This window comes from Phyllobates terribilis, unplaced genomic scaffold (genome assembly GCF_046119375.1).
Source record: "Phyllobates terribilis strain yellow unplaced genomic scaffold, ASM4611937v1 Scaffold_7__3_contigs__length_470593459, whole genome shotgun sequence".
NCBI lineage: Eukaryota > Metazoa > Chordata > Amphibia > Anura > Dendrobatidae > Phyllobates > Phyllobates terribilis.
Window position 1 is genome coordinate 386,982,390 of NW_027362767.1, and position 20,785 is coordinate 387,003,174.

General features: G+C 44.7%; 1 protein-coding gene and 1 long non-coding RNA gene across 3 annotated transcripts in view; one reads left to right on the forward strand and one right to left on the reverse strand.

Annotated features, from left to right (window-relative positions):
- LOC141154939 (cytochrome P450 2F3-like) overlaps positions 1–20,785 on the forward strand; it is a 61,545-nt gene that overhangs the window by 12,160 nt on the left and 28,600 nt on the right. The window contains exons 4-5 of the mRNA XM_073641506.1: positions 7,121–7,270; positions 7,448–7,608. Of these exons, the coding sequence (XP_073497607.1) occupies positions 7,121–7,270; positions 7,448–7,608 (311 nt within the window). The remainder of the gene's footprint in view (positions 1–7,120; positions 7,271–7,447; positions 7,609–20,785) is intronic.
- On the reverse strand, positions 7,425–20,570 carry LOC141154940 (uncharacterized). 2 transcript variants are annotated; one of them, XR_012247498.1, is made up of 3 exons: positions 20,259–20,570; positions 8,124–8,158; positions 7,425–7,594 (listed from the first exon to the last, which is right to left on the reverse strand). It is a non-coding gene; the product is annotated as an uncharacterized lncRNA (long non-coding RNA). The 2 variants fall into 2 exon arrangements; XR_012247497.1 differs by lacking the exon at positions 20,259–20,570 and adding an exon at positions 16,600–17,206.

A 20,785-nucleotide genomic window follows, 5' to 3' on the forward strand; every position in this document is an offset into this window, starting at 1 on the left:
AAAAAGTGAGCATCCTGGTGGCCCAACTAACCGGGGCAGCCAAAAGGGAAGTAAAATCCTGGCCACCTGGGAGGAAGACTGTCGCAGGGATACTAACCCGGCTGAAGGACACCTTTGATACCCGCACCTCAGCCGAGATTAAGCTTAGATTCTACGGGTGCAAGCAGCGAGCGCATGAGAGTATAAGGGACTATGCACTAAACCTACAAGAGGCCCTGAGGGCCATAAAGCAGACCGACCCTGATGGGGTGGGAAACGAGGACAGGCTGTTGACTGAACAATTTATAGAGGGTTTATATTGCAATGCCCACCGAACCCAGTTGCGGGCAATGGCCTTACAGGATCCCCATCTGGACTTTGCACAGTTCAAGGACAGAGCCATCCGGGTGCTCCGAGAACCGGCACCAGGTGGCGTTGTGACCCACAGACGCCCCACTACCACTTACTACCAGGAGGCGGCGCCCTTGTCAGCAGGGCCTGTGGGAGCTGATGCGCAGGCTTTGGACAATGACCCGGCTCCAGACCTACACCATCAGGTCCAAGAGCTAGCTAAGAGCGTTGCTGCGCTAACCCGAACTGTGCAGTCTTTACAGGTTTCCACCCCAGGGAAGATCCAGCTGGCATCCGGACCGGAGGACATCCCGTGGCGTCGACCAAGGAGGACCCCACCGGCCAGAGGAAGACCCAGTGACCGATACAGTGAGGACGGACGACCCATCTGCCGCCGCTGCAATCAACCCGGACATATGGCAAGGTACTGTTCTTTAAACGGGCACAACCTGGGGTAGAGGGCCAACCCCCAGGAAAAAGATCACCAGGCCCATCGAACTGGCGCGACAGATATGTGGGAGGACGTCCAGTCTTGCCTGTGGTACTGGATGGCATTCCCATGAGTGCCCTACTGGACACCGGGTCACAGGTCACCACCATCCCGTACGTGCTCTTCAAGCAGTACTGGAATGACTCGGATATTACCTGCTACCCCGACGACGACTTGAGTATCATCGCCAGCAATGGTCAGCCCGTGCCACAGATCGGATTTAAAGAGGTGACCATCAAAATTGGTAGAGTCGAACTGGCCGCACAGGGACTGATCATTGTAGATATCGATAAACATGAGAGTCACCCAAAAATAACTCTAGGAACTAATGTAATTGAAAATTGTCTTGCAGAGGTGATTTTCCTTTTACAGCAGGTTGCCAAGAATGCCAGCTCCGGCGAGCAGCGGGTGCTCCAGAAAGAGATCCGGGCACTGATGCAACGGCAACAAGTGGAACTCTCCGGCGGTGAGATTGGTAGCGTAAGAATGTGTGACCCTTTTCCTATTGCCATGCCCCCAAAAAGTGAAATGATGATTTGGTGCCGGGCAGCTATTGGTCTGAGAGGTAGAGATTACCAGGCAATGGTAGAACCAGTTTACTCAGACAGTAGGCCCACCATTTTGACAGCACGGGGGGTGGTCAATGTACGCCATGGGAGGGTGCCCATTCGCATAATAAATATCGGGGAGAGGGAAGTGTACCTGCCCCGGTATGCCACGCTAGCCAAATTATATACCACTAATCAAAGTTCTATACAATCTGTGGAACCCTTGCCTCCATCTCACCCGGAGGAAGGTAACGGCTCTAAGAAAGACATGGAGGACTGGTGTCAGCAACTACATTTGGGTACTGACTCCACTCCCTCACATCAGAAACAAGGAGTCTATCGGGTGGTTCAAGAGTATGAGAGAGTGTTTAGTAAACACCCGTTAGACTTCGGGCGAGTCAAGGGGGTAGAACATCGCATCCCCACGGGAGATCATCCTCCCATAAAAGAGAGGTATCGACCCGTACCCCCTGCACATTACCAACACGCCAAGGGGATGCTTAGAGATATGAAGGAGGCTGGGGTAATCCGGGATAGTTGTAGCCCCTGGGCAGCCCCATTAGTTTTAGTCAAAAAGAAAGACAACACCATGAGGATGTGTGTAGATTACCGGAAAATCAACCGTATCACACACAAGGATGCGTACCCCTTACCAAGGATAGAGGAGTCATTGGCTGCTTTAAGATCTGCTAACTTCTTCTCTACCTTGGATCTCACTAGCGGGTACTGGCAGGTTCCTGTAGCAGAGGCGGACCGGGAGAAGACCGCATTCACCACCCCGATGGGACTTAGCGAGTTCACCTGCATGCCGTTCGGACTCTGCAACGCACCAGGAACCTTCCAACGCCTAATGGAGTGTTGTCTGGGCCACAGAAACTTCGAGACGGTCCTGTTGTACCTGGACAATGTCATCGTATATTCCAAGACGTATGAGGACCACCTGAAACACCTGGCGGAAGTGTTCGAGGCTCTGGCGAGTTACGGCCTAAAGGTGAAACCCTCCAAGTGTCACCTCCTGAAACCAAAGGTGCAGTACCTGGGACACGTGGTGAGCGCTGACGGAGTGGCTCCCGACCCCGATAAGATCACCGCAATTAAGGGATGGCCAAGTCCCTCCAGCGTAAAAGAAGTGCGGCAGTTCCTCGGGTTGGTAGGCTACTACCGAAGGTTTATTCCCGGTTTCACCAAAAAGGCAGCACCTATGCAGGACCTCCTGATAGGCCAGTCCCGGAAGGCCAAGAACCAGAAGCCGCCCTTCAAATGGGAAGAGCTGGAAGAAGAGTCCTTCCGCCAGCTGAAGATGGCCCTCACGGGGGACGAAATCCTGGCGTACCCGGATTATAGCCAGCCCTTTATCCTCTACACCGACGCCAGTAACATCGGGCTAGGAGCCGTACTGTCCCAGATCCAGCAGGGGAAGGAACGAGTAATCGCCTACGCCAGCCGAAAACTGCGACCCACCGAAAGGAACCCCGAGAATTACAGCTCATTTAAGTTAGAGTTCCTGGCCGTAGTATGGGCAATCACTGAGCGCTTTAAGCATTACCTCGCTTCTTCCCGGTTCACCGTGTACACGGATAACAACCCGCTGACACACCTGGACACGGCAAGACTCGGTGCCCTGGAGCAGAGGTGGATGGCCCGTCTGTCCAACTACGAGTTCACAATTAAATACCGGGCAGGACGCTCCAATACCAACGCGGACGCCCTGTCCAGGATGCCCAACCTGCCGGACGGAGGAGAAGATCCGGAGGGACTGGAAGAAGTTGAACTCCCTGCGTTCCACCGTCATGGGACTATTCAGTATTCCCACCGGGTAAGGAGTAAGCAGGCTGCTACGTTGAACCCCTTACCCCACTACAACTGGGCGGAAACGCAAGACAGCGACCCTGCCGTCCGACTGGTGAAGGAGATGCTGACTCGGCCGGAGGCTCGCCTTGAACCAGACGCTCCGGAGGAAGCCAAACAACTATGGGCAGAGAAGAGTCGACTGTTCCTTTACAAAGGGAAGTTGTGCCGCAGAATGGTTAACTCCCGGACGCATGAATTACTCTGGCAAGTAGTGGTGCCACGAAGAGACGCAGCCATGGTGATGGAGGCATACCACGACGGAGCTGGACACTTTGGGTGGCAAAAGCTGGAGTTCCTGCTGCGCGAGCGGTTCCACTGGGTAGGCATGAGGGGAACCATCGAGAAGTGGTGCAGAGATTGTGGCCCGTGCAACCTGAGAAGGAAGGACCGAGCCAGCCAGAAGACTCCCCTGCAGTCCATCGTCACCCGGCAACCGTTGGAACTGGTAGCCTTGGATCATGTAAAACTGACCCCAAGCAGAAGTGGCTACGTCTACGCGTTAACCATCGTGGATCATTACTCCCGGTTCTTGGTTGTCGTCCCCGTCAAGGACTTAACGGCTCAAACAGCAGCTAGAGCCTTCCAGCAGCACTTCTGCCGTCCACACGGGTACCCGGACCAAGTGCTGACGGACCAGGGACCTGCCTTTGAAGCGGAGGTCTTTCAGGAATTCTGCAATCTGTATGGCTGCCGGAAGATAAGGACGACACCCTACCATCCGCAGACTAATGGACTTTGTGAAAAAATGAACCAGGTGGTAATGGATCTTCTAAAAACGTTGCCCCTGGAAGAACGCAGTCTGTGGCCTGAAAAGTTGCCCGATTTGGTGGACCTATACAACCACATCCCGGTAGGTTCCACCAACTGTACCCCGGCTTACCTAATGAGGGCAAGACCTGGTAAGTTACCTGTTGACCTGGAAATGGGAGTCCTGACCCCCGAGGACACTTCACCAGAAACAGACTGGGACACAGAGAGGCAGCAGCAGTACCGGAGAGTACAGGAGAGCGTGGAGCGAAGTCTCTGTCAGGCTAGGGAAAGACAAGAGAAAATTTACAACCAGTATGCTCCCGCTGTTCCCCTGGTACCCGGAGAGCAGGTCTTGAAGAGGAAGAGACGGCTCCACAAGTTGGACGACCAGTGGGAGAAGGACCCGTACACCATACTGCCCTCAAGCCACGAGAACCCGAAGGTCTGTACCATCAGTAAAGACGGAGGGGAAACCACAGCCATTGTATCCCGGGACCACCTGAAGAAGTGTCCCGAACAACTGAGGAACCCTGAAGAGGAACAAGAAGACCATCGACCCGTGGAAGAAAGGGAAGATATGGTTAGTACCGTGCTCGGGGACTTTCCTCAGTCTTGGACTCAAGTCAATGGTGCAGTTGTGGTACCCGTACTCACCTTCCTCCAACCATCATCCCAAGAACCTACGGAGCAACGGGTAGAGCTAGAAGAACAGCCGGTCCAGGAGGCAGAAGACTCCACACAAGCAGAACAGGAGAATCAACCCTCTGCTTATAGTGAGCCTGCCGTACCCCTAGTGAGACAAAGAGCCGGTAGACAGCTGCCCAGTTTACCCTTGACAGCTCCTACACCCTGTAGTTCAGGGCCAGACAGTCAGCTCCGTAGGTCCACTCGGGCCACTAGAGGCCAGTTACCCTCACGCTGGAGAATTTAAAGTGTATAAATTGTTTTATTTATGTTTTTCTGTGTCTTGTTGCTTGTGTATAATTTTGTGTTTCTAGTTATTTTTAGGAAACCTTGGTGGATTTACCGGGAATCCTTGTATATAGTTGGAGCGTAACCCAGGATGGACTAGAGACTGTTAAGGACTCGGGGTAGGACAGACCCCTACCTGGCTACGTCTCCCTGTGTTGGTGAAATGGACACCTTTGCTTTTCTTCAAAGACTGCATCCGGTTGCGGACACGCCGTAACCATCTTATGTGTTTTTCTTATAGTATTGTTATTGTTATACTTTGTTATGTTTTTCTAAATGTGTTTAGTCCCGGAGTACTAAATTTCACTAGGGGGGAATGTGACACCCCAGGGGTCTGGTTGCCACAGTGATAGAGATATTATGTCTGAGAGCAGGTGGGAGGTCCTTTGGTCAGGGATCCTGTGCATGCCACACCTCCTGCCCAGTCTTGGGAGGGGAAGAACTTCCCCTGTATAAACCCGGGGCTGAGGCAGGGTGAGTCAGACAAGGAGAGTGGAGAAGAGAAGCAGCATAGGAAACAGCAGAGTTACAAGGAGTCAGGGGCTGGCAGCTACAGAGCTCGCCCTGACTAAGAAGATTCTTTACCGGACCCGGAGTCCGAGGCTGTGGGGACTAACTCCTACCCAGCAGCAGAATCCGTCGGGCAGGGGATTTCAGGTCCTCTGGCCCAGAAGCCCGAAGGCACGGTCACACGCGTGGGACCAGCACCGCCATCGTGGAGCGGAAGCCATTAGAAGGCCCCGAGTCACCGGCCATACGGGTGAGCACCACACGGTACACTCAGGGACGTGGGCTACTTACATCAGCTTCTAGCAAGGTAGCCAGAAGAGTACAGTCAGTTTGGGAGGCCTACAACTACGCCTGGCCAGGGGAGATCCCATCTGCTCAAAGACTGACCAGGCCCCGTTTGCTAGCAAGTACTCCGGGAGGGTCTGTCGTTGTTACCAGTAAAGACCCTGAACTACACCGTACCGTCTCTGAGTGGTTCCTGCTACCCCCATCATCCACGTCGGCTGCCCTGAGGCCATACCCCTCCCGTTGGGGGTTATACTATCACGCTGCACAATCCTACCACCGGCCTCAGCGGTCTGCCCTGCAGCAGCAGCTTCCTGGCTGCACTCAACGGGTGGCGTAGTCATCAACTATTTACTACTAATAGACTGCCGTCTAGTTTGACTCCCTGGGCACGGACCGGGTCACCGCCACGAGATTACAACCCTCCACGGATCCGGCTCCGGGTAAGCTCCCGCGTGCGCACCGCAGCGCGACACAGGCCCAGGGGCGCGTCATATATATACACCCAGGCAAGAGAGCTAATTAGCAAGAGAGAGGAAGATGCTCGGTCCAAAAGACAGCCTCCTATCTAAGCAGATGTCTGCAATGCCAAACATGGAGATCTCCTGCAACCCACTGCAGGGCGACTGTCTGTCACTTTTGACACACCCATGACACAGCATGATTATAGTATCACAGGTGGATCCAATATGGCAGCAGTCCACTTTGCTTGTTAGGTGTCAGCGGACTGCATTTTAACCTCCTTACATACTGATCAGTGAATGTCTGACCATTGATTAAAAAAATATTTGAGCCTCAAAGGCAGAAAAGTGCAGTGCACTGGGACCATTAGATAAGGGGCTCAATGTCACCTGAAAAATGACCCAAGCTAATAAATTTCATGCATTACAATTACTGATGGATTATTGAAAACATGGGAGAGATGCTCTACTGGAAACCAAGCAGTCCACATACTCTTCTTGCATAAGATTCCTGTCTGTATGTACCTGATATCATCATTCCTTGCACTGGGCTGGTACGGTAATTTCATTTATCTAAATTCACTTGAATTGAGCTGTACCTTAAGTTTCAAAAGGTCCAATGAATCACAGATGAGTCAAGCAACTTTATTCTCGAGAAATCCTTTTCCATTGATATTTTAGTTTTTTTTTTTCTATAGGATCTTTCTGACTATATTAACATAGTCATTAAATGCTCTTTCAAACAAGTGTTAATCGTAGATCTGTAGACCCAAACTAAAAGCATCAAAAGCCTTACCATGGTTTGAGTTCAGGCTATTACACCCAGATCCATAATGTGGATGCAAATATTATAGTCATCTTAATAAGTCCTTAATGTTACGAGTTCAACTTTTACTGTGTATGCATATTTTCTCCTAACTTAGGGATAGCATTTTCCAATGGTGAGAAGTGGAAGCTACTCAGGCGTTTTGCATTGGTCACCCTTCGAAATTTTGGAATGGGAAAGAGGAGTATAGAAGAAAGAATTCAAGAGGAAGCGCAATTCATGTTGGAAGAGTTTAGGAACACAAAGCGTAAGGACCAGGAAATCCTGAAAAGTTGCATGTTCTTTTAAAAATTTTCTGTACTGACTCTTTCTAAAAAGTCTTTTTTCCTTTGCAGAAGAAAATACTGAAAAGATTTACTACAATTGATTTCCAAGTTGATTTCTTTATTAAAACTGATCTTTATTAACTTTGTTTACTCTGCAGAAAAAACCTTTGATCCAACTTTCTTCTTGAGCCGAGCCGTTTCCAATGTCATCTGCTCAATCATCTTCGGTAATCGGTTGGAATATGAAGACAAGAGGTTCCTGTCACTTGTTCAACTCATCAACGACAATTTTCAAGTCTTAAGCTCTGGTTGGGGAATGGTAAGAGGAACAAAATTTAATTTTGTGTTTTACTTCACTTTATCTTTGTACCTACTATGGAGGCTGAAACCACGACTACTATGGGGTCCTTGTGAGGATACAGATGGTAAGAGAGGCAGTGCTTAGTTTGGTGTGCTACTGTCATTATGGCTATGGTACATTTGGGTTAGTTGGGTTTTCTTTTATGCAAATGTCCCTTAAAATTCAAACACTTTTTTGAGACAATTTTAGGAAAAATATCTTTGAACTGCACTCGGATTTATTAGTAATTATATATAGCTCATGTTCATCACAAAATCTTAATATAAGAGGTATGTAACCCATTTAAATTAAAGGGAGTGAAACCTTGACAGCCTAGGGAGAGGTCATCAATAGCAGATTTGTGAGTATCCAACACCAAGTACCTCCACCGATATGCTTTTTCAAACAATTTTATTAAGTTTTTAATTAACATACATTTGGATAGGAAAGGGAAAAGGGTTATTTGGGGAGGATGCGACAACATAGGTTCTTACTTTGTTTTATTGGGGAAGTCCAACTGGAGGGTAGTCTGAGGGAATGAAGGATAGGTAAATATAAATACATATATATAACCTTAAGCGTAATGTTTTCATACATATAATAATTGTTAAACCATTTTGTCATTTAGTTTACTAATCGTATTTATAATTAGAGAGGAATAATACCGTATTTTTTCGGACTATAAGACACACCGGACCATAAGACGCACCTAGGTTTTAGAGGAGGAAAAAAAAAATTTAAGCCAAAAATGTGTTCATGATGCACTTTTAAGGGGGAGGGGGTCTTCTGCTGACACTGGTATAGCGGTAATGTCCCCCAATTCTGACAATATCCCCCATCCTGGTATATATGCCCCCCCTTCCTTTTATACGTGGTCCCCATCCCCATCCTGGTGTGCATGTAACCCCTCCATCCTGGTATGCATGGCTCCCTCATCCTTATCCTGGTATGCATGGCACCCCTCATCCCTATCCTGGTTTGCATGGCACCCCTCATCCTTATCCTGGTATGCATGGCTCCCTCATCCCTGTCCTGGTATGCATGGCACCCCTCATCCCTATCCTGGTATGGATGGCACCCCTCATCCCTGTCCTGGTATGCATGGCCCCTCATCCCTATCCTGGTATGCATGGTACCCCTAATCCCTATCATGGTATGCATGGCACAGCAATCCCCATCCTGGTATGCATGGCACCCCTCATCCCTGTCCTGGTATGCATGGCACCGCTCATCCCTGTCCTGGTATGCATGGCACCCCTCATCCCTGTCCTGGTATGCATGGCACCCCTTATCCCAGTCCTGGTATGCATGGCACCCCTAATCCCCATCCTGGTATGCATGGCACCCCTAATCCCCATTCTGGTATGCATGGCACCCCTAATCCCTATCCTGGTATGCATGGCACCCCTAATCCCTATCTTGGTATGCATGGCACCCCTAATCCCTATCCTGGTATGTATGGCACCCCTAATCCCTATCCTGGTATGCATGGCACCCCTCATCCTTACACTAGTATGTATGGCCCCCTCATCCTTAGCCTAGTATACATGGTCCCCCTAATCCCCATCATTCTGCACATAAAAAAAATAAAAACTCCTACTCACCTTTCTTCTCTCCTCCAGGACTGCGTCCTGTCTTCCTGCACTGATCTCTCCATGTGAGCCGCGCATGACGTCACTGCCATGCGCGGCTCACAAGGAGAGATCAGCTGCCGGAAGTCACTGCTCCCCACGTCGGGACTGTGTGCGCAGGGAGCAGTGACTTCACTCTCCTTCATAGCCGGCACAAAGTGTAGCCGCGCTGCTGCCCATGGGCATGGGGAGCAGTGAATATTAATTTTCTTTAGCAGCGGGGACAGTGTAGGCTGCAGCAGGCGGCTGCTGCCTCCTGTGCCCCACTCCTCCACCGATACACCCCCCCAACATTCGGACTATAAGAAGCACCCCCCATTTTCCTCCAAAATTTTGGAGGAAAAAAGTGCGTCTTATAGTCCAAAAAATACGGTAAATAGTCAGTATTAGGAAGAGTAGCAAATCCAAGGTTTCCATCTTTTGTAATATGATTCGTAATAATTATTCGCTATTGCATGACTTCTTTCATAAGAATTGTGTAAAGTAATTTTGTTAGTAAGTTCACTAATTGTAGGTACATTTCTTTCCATAGTGCCGCTATAGCATTTTTGGTTACTAAGAAAATCTAATATATATAATCGTCTTATCCCGCCTGTCTCTCTGTCTGTCTGTATGTCTGCCCTTCTGTCCAGGAAATCCCGCGTCGCTGATTGGTCCGGCCGCGGTCAATCAGCGACGTGGGATTTCAGAAAAAGATGGCAGCCGTTAGCGGCTCATCTGCTGCACGGATGTCAGCTGCGATTCAGGCAGGAGATGACCGGCGCTAGTGGTGTTTAAATTTGGCGCCAATATCACTGATTGGTCGTGGCCGGCGGCCGCGACCAATCAGCAAACCGTGTTAGTGAGGACAGGAGAGCGTGTTTATATTTGGCACCAAAATCGCTGATTGGTCGAGGCCACCGGCCGCGACCAATCAGCGATATTGGTGCCAAATTTAAACACCGCGCTGCTGATTGCGCCCGGTCAGCCGCAAACATATTCTAGAATACCCGATGCGTTAGAATCGGGCCACCATCTAGTATGGATTATAATTGGCTCATAATTTGGGTTGATATTTTCTAGATCAAGGGAAAGCAGAGCCATTTGAGACGTTGTAGCCAATTTTAGTTGTGTGATTTTGTTAATCAAAATTTTTACATCGTTCCAAAGGGGAAGTAATCTAGGGCATCCCCAAAACATATGGATTAAATCCCCTTTTGAACCGCAGTCTCTCCAACAGGAAGCGGATTGATCCAGAAAAGCCTTAGCTAATTTTACTGAAGTGAAATACCATCTCGATACTATTTTAAAAAAAGATTCATGTAATGAGGCACAAATGTTAGATGAATACATAGATTTAAATGAAGATTGCCATTGTTCTGAAGTAAAAGTAATATTTAATCTTTTTCCTAATTGTTTATGAAAGATGTTTTCTTGAATTCTGAGTCTTTATTTAGGAGACCACAAATATTCTTTGATTTCAAATATAGGTTATTATTGGGGTTACAGATCATAGAACTAACAGGCTCAGTAACTAACGATTTTTTTTGAGAAGAAAGTGTAATAATTTTTTTATTGCGTCAAGGGAGATAAGGTCCTCGTTGGTAAAGTAATTTTGATCTTTTAATTGTTGGTTTGAGAAAAAATCATTACCATTGTGAAGATCTTTAAATTTAGTTATGTTTTTTGATCTCCATGTATCAGGAAGTTTCTCGTTTGACATTAGTTCGAGGAACTTTAATGATACATGTTTTAATTGGTCATACCTACATCTCCCTTTACTTTGTTGTTCTGCAAGAAATTTCCATGCCTGGATAGTAGCTGACAAAATGGCGGGTGTGGGGGAGTCTAAAGGAAGGAGACAGTAGATGGTTTAGAATTAGCTCTTTTAATGGAATGCTTTTAAGTACTGCTCAATTTCTACCCATGCTGGAAGATTTTCCGTTTTGATCCAATTTACAGATTGTTTAATTAAATTTGTGTTATAATAATTAATAATGCTAGGGAGAGCTAATCCTCCGTTAAGTTTACTCTTAACTAATGTTTTACTTGCTACCCTGGCTTTCTTTTGGTTCCATATAAAACTGTTCGGAATAGTTTGAAGTTTTCTCAAGGTATTAATAGGAATAACCAATGGAATGGCCCTAAAGATATATAGTATTTTTGGTAAAGAGAATAATTTAAAAGTAATAATTCTGCCCACCCAAGATAACTCGTATTTGGAAAAATTGTTTAGTTCACTTTTAGTGTTGTGCGAGTATGTTCTGTCCGAGTACGCTCCGGCCAAGCTCCGAGTGTTTATAGCTGCTTGGTGATATGGTTAAATCGCTCCCGTGTGCATGATTTGCAACTGTTTGGCAGCTTTATTACTTGTGAGGAATGTGTAAGAAATAGACATTCCTCCCATGTAATAAAACTGTCAAACAGTCGCAAATCATGCACACGGGAGTGATTCAAGCATATCACCGAGCAGCTATAAATACTCGGTGCTCGGCCCGAGTGTACTCGGCGAAAGGATTAACAGAACATACTCGCTCAACACTATTCACTTTGTATAGATTTCGTAATAGTTTTTAGATTGAGACTTATTGTGTTATATCGGTATCTGGTTAAGTGTATTCTCAAATATGAGATAGCTTCTGCTTCCCATTCAAAGGAAGAAAAGCTCTTCATATCGTTTTTCGTAGAATCCTCAATAAAAAAGTCCAAAATTGTTGATTTAGTAGCGTTAATTTTATAGTAGGATAGTTTTGAAAATTTTTCAATAATTAAGAGATAAAAGATATGGCATAAAGTGTCAAAGTTGTTCTTATAAATTGAGAATTAAATCCAAATTTAAGAAGTGTTGCATTAAGGAAGTCCCAGTTGATTCTGTTGAAGGCTTTTTCGGCATCTAACGTTAATCAAATTGATGGAGTCATAGTCTGTTTTATGATATTGATTACATTAAAGATTTTTCTGGCGCCATCAGTCGTTTGTCGTCCTTCGATAAATCCAAGTTGGTCCTTATGGATAATTTTTGGTAGAATTTTCTTCAGTCTATTTGCAATGATTTTTGAAAAGATTTTGACATCCTGTATAATCCTGTATTAATAAGAGTTAAGGGCCTATAATTTTTGACTTGTTCTTAGTCTCCTTTGGGCTTGGAGATTAATGTTATAGTGGCCTATAACATTTCTGGGGGAAATTCTCCTTTTCTTGAGACCTTATTAAGAACTTCTGTCAAATGTGGGACTAATAAAGGGCTAAAAAGTAGGTAATATTTGTTAGAATAACCATCAGGGCCAGGTGATTTTTTGGTTTTCAGTTTTTTAATAACTTCTATAACTTCGCCTTCAGTTATTGGAGAATTAAGATGCTTTAATTGTTGTTCAGGGATTGAAGGTAGATTAATTTGGGAAATAAAATCCTCCGTTTTTCCCTTAGTAGGTTGCGAAGTGTTTCTATCAAATTTCAAGTTATATAGATTGGTGTAGTATTCCGCAAAAGCATTAGCGATATCTTTAGGGTGGGTCACTAATAATCCCCTGTGATAAATCCTATTAATTATTTTTTTTATTCTTATTGCTTTAAGTTTTTGGGCCATTAATTTGGTTGACTTGTTAAAAGATGAATAATAGTTAGATTTCATTATTCTAGCAAATTTGTCATATTTGTTATATAAAGCTGACCTTAATTCAGTTCTAATTTTGAGGATTTCTGAATGTAGTTTTGGTGAGGGGCTAAGTAAATTCTGTTGTAAGGTTTCCTTAGCTTTGAGTTCTGATTGTAATTTAGAAACTTTTTCTTTATTGATCTTGTTGTTTTTATAGGAGATGTGAGTCAACAAACCCCTAATTACCGCCTTGTGGGCGTTCCGTATGATAAATGGGCATATATTATCAATTTTATTTTCTTTGAAATAATTACTAATGGTTTGTTCTATTTCTTTTTTGTACAATGGAGATTGCAAGAGGGAAGAATTGCATTTCCATAAGAAATTTGAATAGTTGGGCCTTCCCAAAGATATTTCACATAATATTGGTGAATGGTCTGAGAAGGTTTTTGCATTTATTACTACTTTTTTAAATTTCGAGATTGAAGGTGAGTCCGTTAGAATTAAGTCTACACTACAGAAAGTTTTGTAGACCTCAGAATAAAATGAGTACTCCAATGAAGTTGCGTTCAAACATCTAAATACGTCTAAGTATTCTTGTTTATGTAACCATTTTTTAAGAGTGGGAAAGGAACCTCTGTTGGGAGCAGTGGAATGTAGAGTACCATCTGGTACAAGATTAAAATCTCCTAATAATAACAGAGTTCCTTTTTTTATATCTTGATTTTGGTTGCTAGATTATCAGGGAAATGCATATGCGCTTTATTTGGCGTAGAAACATTGGCAATAGTCGTTAAATGATTGTTAATTAAGCAAACTAAGATAAGGTACTTTCCTTCAGAGTCTGAGTATTCAGATAATAGTTCAATCGAGCTGGTATTTTAATGATGGTTATGACTCCTGCTTTTTTTTTTGCATTCAATGATTTGAAGATAAATGGGTAATCTTTATGTTCAAACTTTGGGTGATCTTCCCTAGTTAGTTTAGTTTCTTGGAGACATATAATATCGGCTTTACTGTTTTTAATTTCTTTCCATGTTACAAATCTTTTCTTTGGACTATTTAATCCTCTCACATTTAAAGTCAGAAATTTAGTATCCATTAAAACAAATTAGAAACCTTTAGTAATATCTAATATCAAAACAGTTCAATATTGGAAGAACCCAGTCCTTCAGTGGGTATTCTTCCTCACGGGAAAAGTTTGTGATCTAGCTCCGGAATCTCATCTACATATTTTTAGAAGATTCCTGTTTGTACATGAGAGTTTGTTACCTTTTTCTTCAGGTAACAATTTAAGACCGAAAGGAATTTGGAAAAATTATATCTTTATTGTTCAGTCCTTCGGCCTTGAATATCCCCGATGGATCTACCTCCTTGTCCAGGTGTGAGAAAAATTCCATCCCTTCCTGTGGCGATAGGATTGAAATAATTCTACCTCTGTAGTTGACTAGTATTTTAGTGGGGAATCCCCATCTATATAGTATTCCTTTTTTACGGAGGATAGATGTAAATTCGATAAAGGATTGTCCTGCTTGTAGAGTTTCTTTAGATAGATCGGCGTAAATTTTAAGGTGATCGTATGGTTCAGGAAATTGTTTTTTCTCTTTCATATACTCCAATAGTTTTTCTTTTGTGGAGTAGAAATGGAAGCGGAGAGTTGTATCTCTGGGGATTTCAGTGGGAATTGAATTGGGGCGTGACAAACAATGTATTCTGGCTATCATTAGTTTGAGTTCTGGAATCGATGGGAGTACTTTTTGCAAAATGTTTTTGATGTGATGGGGAAGTTTATTTTGTGAAATTTTCTCTGATGTACCCCTTATTTTAACGTTATTACGTCGGTTCCGATCTTCAAGATCTGCTAATTTGGTCCGTAAGTATTGGATTTCTTTTTGGCTATCCTGTTGTTGTTCATTTAAACCATCACTCTTTTTTTCCAGGACATCAATTCTTGTGTCACCATTGTCGAGTCTATGGTTAATCAATTCTAAGTTAGCTTGTAAAAGTTTGGTTTGTTTGTCAAAGACTGATTCGAAGTTGTCATTCAATGCATATACTAGATCTTTTACATACTGTTCAGAAGCATTTTTCCATGAAGCTTGTACTTGATCAATTTTTGTATATGTTTTTGGTCTGATTACTGGGGTGTCATTAGAAGTAGTGTCTTTGTCTAGTCTAGGTCTACTTTTTTCAGGGCTTTGCGATAGGGAAGCATCATAAAATTCGTCCTCCGATTCAGATATTGTGTCTTTTTTTTTGTTTTTTTTTAACTAATTCCTCTTTGTTTCTTTTAGATTTTTTATTAGAATTAGTGGGAATAGAAATTTCCATTTTAGTTGGTTGGTCATTAATTATATTGTCTAATTCTTTCAACATTTTAGTATTTGTGTCCTCTCCATTACCTGGGTTGTATGATGCTCCTTCTGCCCCTTTAATATAACTAGAAATAGCGGACTCTATTTCAGGTGAGTGTCTAGAAGAGCTTGTGAGAGATGAGGATTTTTGGGACTGTTTCATTCTTTGTGGGCGAACCTTATTAGGGCTGACTGTAGAGTTACTTTCTTGTGTAACTTTTGTTTTATTAGTAAGATTATTTTTATCCATTGTGAACTAGTTAAGTCTAATTGAGAGTATATCATTTTATCTATCGGCAGACAAAAATTAGTATCATTCAATATAAGTATTTAGGTTAAGTATGAGAAATATAATAGAATAATACAACACTCAATGTAGCTGTACTCATAAGGGTACATAAAACGTAGTAAGTAACGTATGTCAATTAAGTTTCAACAATGCTCTTTGGCTTATAAGACTATATAACCAGTTTAGGTTAATATGAATATAATGTTGTTGTTATATAAGACGAGTGAACATATAACCTTTGAGTAATTATAAAACAATTAAATCAGCTTATCGTGCTTAAATTTACTCGACAAATATAAGAGTCGTTAATATAGTTGCTTTAACAAAACAAAGGATTATTAAAGCTTTTGCCCCCGTCTTTGAGGTGAAAACTGGTGAAGCACCAGGTAGCAATGCAGTAGTTGAAGCATTAAAGGTGCCGGCTCCTGGGCTCCGTTATTTAACTTCGGTTATCAGCAGGGGAAGAGATACTGTATTATTCTGCAGATCCAACAATAGCTTATGCTTGTTTCCTTACTTGAATACTTTTAGGAATCCAAGTGATGGTCAGAAAATCCCAAATAATGGTTAAACTCAAAGTGATTTTTATGTAATAGATTCACCAAAGGTTTTATTCCATTTTTATTATACTAAGATAGTGCCACACAACCCACTGAATATGATCCCGCAAACAGAGGGATCATAACTCCACAGATTCTCAGGTGACCCCTGCAAATATAAGCAGATAGGGGTTTTGATGACACTGGCTTCAGTGCTTCGGTGTTTTCACCTCAGTTGCCAGCAGGAGAGCTAATGCGCTTTTTTTTAATGCAGATCCACTGCTAATTCCTGCCCAAGACCTTGTTGCAGCGCTTCCAAGGTATGGTGGAGGTCCACAAAAAATCTGGGTGAGGGTCAGGGTATTATGACTGTCAAGGTCCCCTTAGATTACTCTCCGCACTCCTCTGAGTATTCCAGGAGCGCAAGTTTCCCTGCGTACGCCCGCTAGCAGTGGCAGCAGAGATCCGCGCTCCCCTGATTCCTCCTCAAAAATCATACTGCTGCTTCACCTTAGAAGGGTCAGGTGATGTCTATAATGACACTGGTGGCAATGTAAGTGATGTCTGCTTTGCTGTCACTCACCTCTATTAGTGCGTTGTGCTGCTCCACGGACCGCCAGCGATTTCACAGACCCGCCGGTAAATCCTGTCTGTGTCCTTGCTGCAGCGCTTCCAAGAGACTGAGGAAGGTTCTCAAAAGATCCAGGTGAGGGTTAGGGTTAGGGTCAGGGTATTATGACTGTCAGGGTCCCCTTAGATTATTCTCTGCGCTCCTCTAACTGAACCGCAAGTCTCCCTGCATGTGCCACAAACAGGGGTAACAGAGATCCGTGATCCCCTGATTCCTCCTCAGAGATCCCACTGCTGCTTCACCTGAAAATGATCAGGTGATGTCTATAGGGATACAGGTGGCACTGTAAGTAGTGTCTGCCTTGCTGTCACTCACTTCTGTTGGAGCGCTGTCCTGCTCCACGGACCACCGGCAGTTCCACAGAGCCGCTGGTAAATCCTATCTGTATCCTTGTTGCAGAGCTTCCAAGAGGCTGATGGAGGTTCACAAAAGATCCAGGTGAGGGTCAGGGTCGGGGTGTAATGACTGTCAGGGACCCCTTAAACTACCCTCTGCGCTGTCTGACTGTTTCAGGACCGCAAGTCTCCCTGTATGCGCCCACATAGAGAGAACAGAGATCCACGATCCCCAGATTTTTCACTACTGCTACACCTGAGGAGGGTCAGGTGAGGTCTATAGGGACACAGGTGACAGTGTGTATAGTATTCGCTGTATTTCCTCTCTTCTCAATTGATGCACTGTGCTGCTCCCCGGACCACCGGCAATCCACTCTGCTATCTTTATTGCAATGTCTCCAGGTATCTGGAGGAGGTCAAAAAGGGTCCAAGGTCAGGGTCAGGATGAGGGTCTTTTAGATGTCACTGTCGCCGTTGGATTCTCTTCACTCCTAAATGGTTGGTAGTGGTCCGTGCCTCTTTTACTGCAGTTGCTGACAGAAGATGGACCCGCCAGGGTTTTCTGTGGATAGATTGGCTTCTAAGGTGTCTATCTTTTCAGAATAATCCTCTGGATGTTATATGGTGCCCTCCACCGATATGCTGATATTTGGTGCCATCGTCTCCTAAAATTCCCAGTAAAGGCAACAAGAATTCCATATCTCCATAGATTGTGTATTGAGCATTCTTGGGTGCTTCAGCCCTTGATAACTTGAGTACTTGAGAACGACCACTACAAAGAATAAAGAGCTATCTTGACTCCATTCACTGTGTCCTTCCAGTGGCAACAAAACCGATCTGATATTGATGACCTGTCCTAAGAATATAGAATATCACTGTCCCGGACAATTCCTTTAATTTTACCCGTGTTCCCATCTATGCCTAAAAATTTTACTGAACATCACAGCTAAAGATTTAACCATTATAGATCCATCTATTCCAAGTTGCATAAATCAGAGCCACATAGAGAAATCATGGGTTTACGGGGTACTGTGGCACCCCAGGAGTCAGGTTGCCACATTGACATTGCCTACCTCACAGCGGGTGATGCCATGCCTAGAAGCAAGGAGGGGTCCCCTTATTAGGTGACACCAGCATCCAACACTTTTCACAGCTCCAGACTAGAAGGGGGAGCTCCTCCCCTTTAAATTGGAGCCTGGAGGTGGGGTTTTGAAAAGTCAGTTGGAGTGAGAAAAGGGAGTTGGAGACAGGAGAGCGACGAGGGACAACCTGGGGAAGGGAGCTGTGACCAAGCTCGCTCCAGAGGAAAGCGCAAGAAACAGGACACCAGAGTCCGTGGTTGTTCAGGTACTAAAGTCCCGACAGCTAAATCCGGAGGGCAGGAGACTGCAGGTCTCCTGGCCCCACCAAACGCCCGGTGGCTCAGCAGCATACTAGGACCCGGCGCCGCCACGAAGGAGCGACACCTGAAAAGCGCTCGAGCCTTCTGCGATATGGGCGAGGAATAAACAATTGCTCAGGAATGAGGGCCGCAGCATAGCTTTAAGCAGCAGGGCCAGAGAGGATAACGCAGAGGGAAGGCCTACAACTCCACCTGGTGAGGTGGATCTCCAAATTGCTTCTAGGCCGCTCAGATCTCCATCACCAGCTATTACCAGTGCCCCGGTCTTCACTGTCAAACCTCAAGTAAAGGTAGAGGAAACCGCCATTCTTGTGTTGTCTGATCATTATGCGCCCTCAACCCTGCACTACACTGTCACTGCCGACAACATCTACCTTTTCAAATCACCATATACTGCCCTAGAGCTTAGCTCTGCCTGTGGAAACCTGAACCAACTCTGCCACGTCACCATCAGCCCCAGAGGATCTGCACCGCAGCGGCGGCCCCACATCGACGCATACCACAGGTGGCGTCACAAACTTTATCCCCAAACACTTTTTTCCCCAATTTACTGTCCTTTATTTGACCGCTCTGGGCCACGGACCAGGTCACTGCCACCGTGACTACCCCAATACAGGACCGGCCTGGCTACCGAGTACCCCACGGCTCCAGGGGGGCGAGTCAGTAGTACTAGAAGACTGGCCAACCTGGAAGATTATAGTAAAGAAAGAGGACATTAGCTATAACCTCCTTGGTTTTATTGTTTAGCGGCTCCCCAAGCCCATGTAGATGGAGTCAATTAATAATATGACGAGTCTGAAATTTCTGTATTCTAGGAGGATTTTTATGGCCCACAAAATTGTGGATTAGCATTAAATGTGATGAGTTGACCTACTACTTGAAGAGGATTATCTGGTCTGATTAAGACAACCCATTTCCACATGCCACACAGGTCATATATGAGTGTCATAGTAGGAGAGTCTTGAGCCTAATGGGAGATCTTCTAGGTAAGAGTGGCTGTGGCAGGTTAGGTACACTCATGTATATAGCATCCATGCATTTACATAGTGCCAAAATATTTTGCAGCATGTTAAAGTTCAAAAGATACAGTACATGTACACACATTACTGAGTAACAAACAAAATATTAGTATTATTAATATCAGTAACAAAATATTCAACAATCTCAAACAAGAGGAGTGAGACCCTGCTCCCAAGAGCTTACAATCTATGAGAAACTAGGGGTGACACAAGATGTAAATGCAAGAGGTTCTTATATTAAATAAGATACAGTAGAAAATGTATATCTGCATGACATAATCATGAGCCAGTATTTGTGTATTTGTAGACCATGTAAAGGGGTGGTCTCTCTCAGAATACAGTGGGCTGATGACAAAGAACATGACTAGGCAATTTGTTAAGAAACTAATTTTTACTAACAACAAAAACAGTGTTACCCCGGAAACGTAAGAAAGAAACACAGATAAATATCACACATACCTAGCTCAGATCAGCTAGGACCCCTGCGCTACACAACCGATAGGCCCAGTATGTTCTATCAGATAGACTATAATTTGCCTGACCTGAGGTTATGCCTAATGCAGTAACCGGGAGTTTCCCAGAGCAAGGTTGTATTTAGATGAGTGCAAGAGGCAGCCCCTGCAGTGGTGCAGCGCAGAGATTTACAAACTTAATAGCTCTCTAAAATTACAATTCAGTTATGCTCTCTATACACAAGCTCTCCCACTGAGGGGAGTATCTAGCTAATATTCACACAGCCCTATTAGCAAACAATGTCTCTAACTGACAATTTATGTTTGGCGCCAAACTCTCTCTATAGACTGCGTGCATACGCCCATATTGATCCCTGTGGTGGGGCCTGAGCACAGGACTTACCGGCCGTTAACTGATCACGGAAAAGGCTGCCTGATCGATTGAACGGCCATTTAGCAGGGAGACCGTGGAGGGGATTCTGGGCTTGCCACCTGAAGAGTAGTTTTAGCCTGACAGGCTAGCAGAAGACCATTCACGTCACAGTTGATGCTTTTGGGGGAGAATCCAAGTCTGCATCCAAACATAGTCATCCCCCCAATGTGTTTCTTCTTCTCTGAAAAGAATTACAGGAACAGTCTGTCTGTGACAGGAACCCTCTCACGTCTGTCTCTATTCACTGTCTTTACAACTGCACTCTAAGATGGCAGCCTTCAATCCTCCGAAATCCATCAGTTTTCAACTGTCTCTTGAGGCGGTTCAAACTGGTTATTTTCCTGTGTGCCAAAAGACACACAGGTGACAGTAGAATGAATGTGCAAGCAGCTGCCATCTAATGGCCAAAACTCAAATAACATCTCTCATGTTTATACATGTTATACATTTCTACTAAACACCAATAACATCTTTTATGTTTATACATGTAATATATA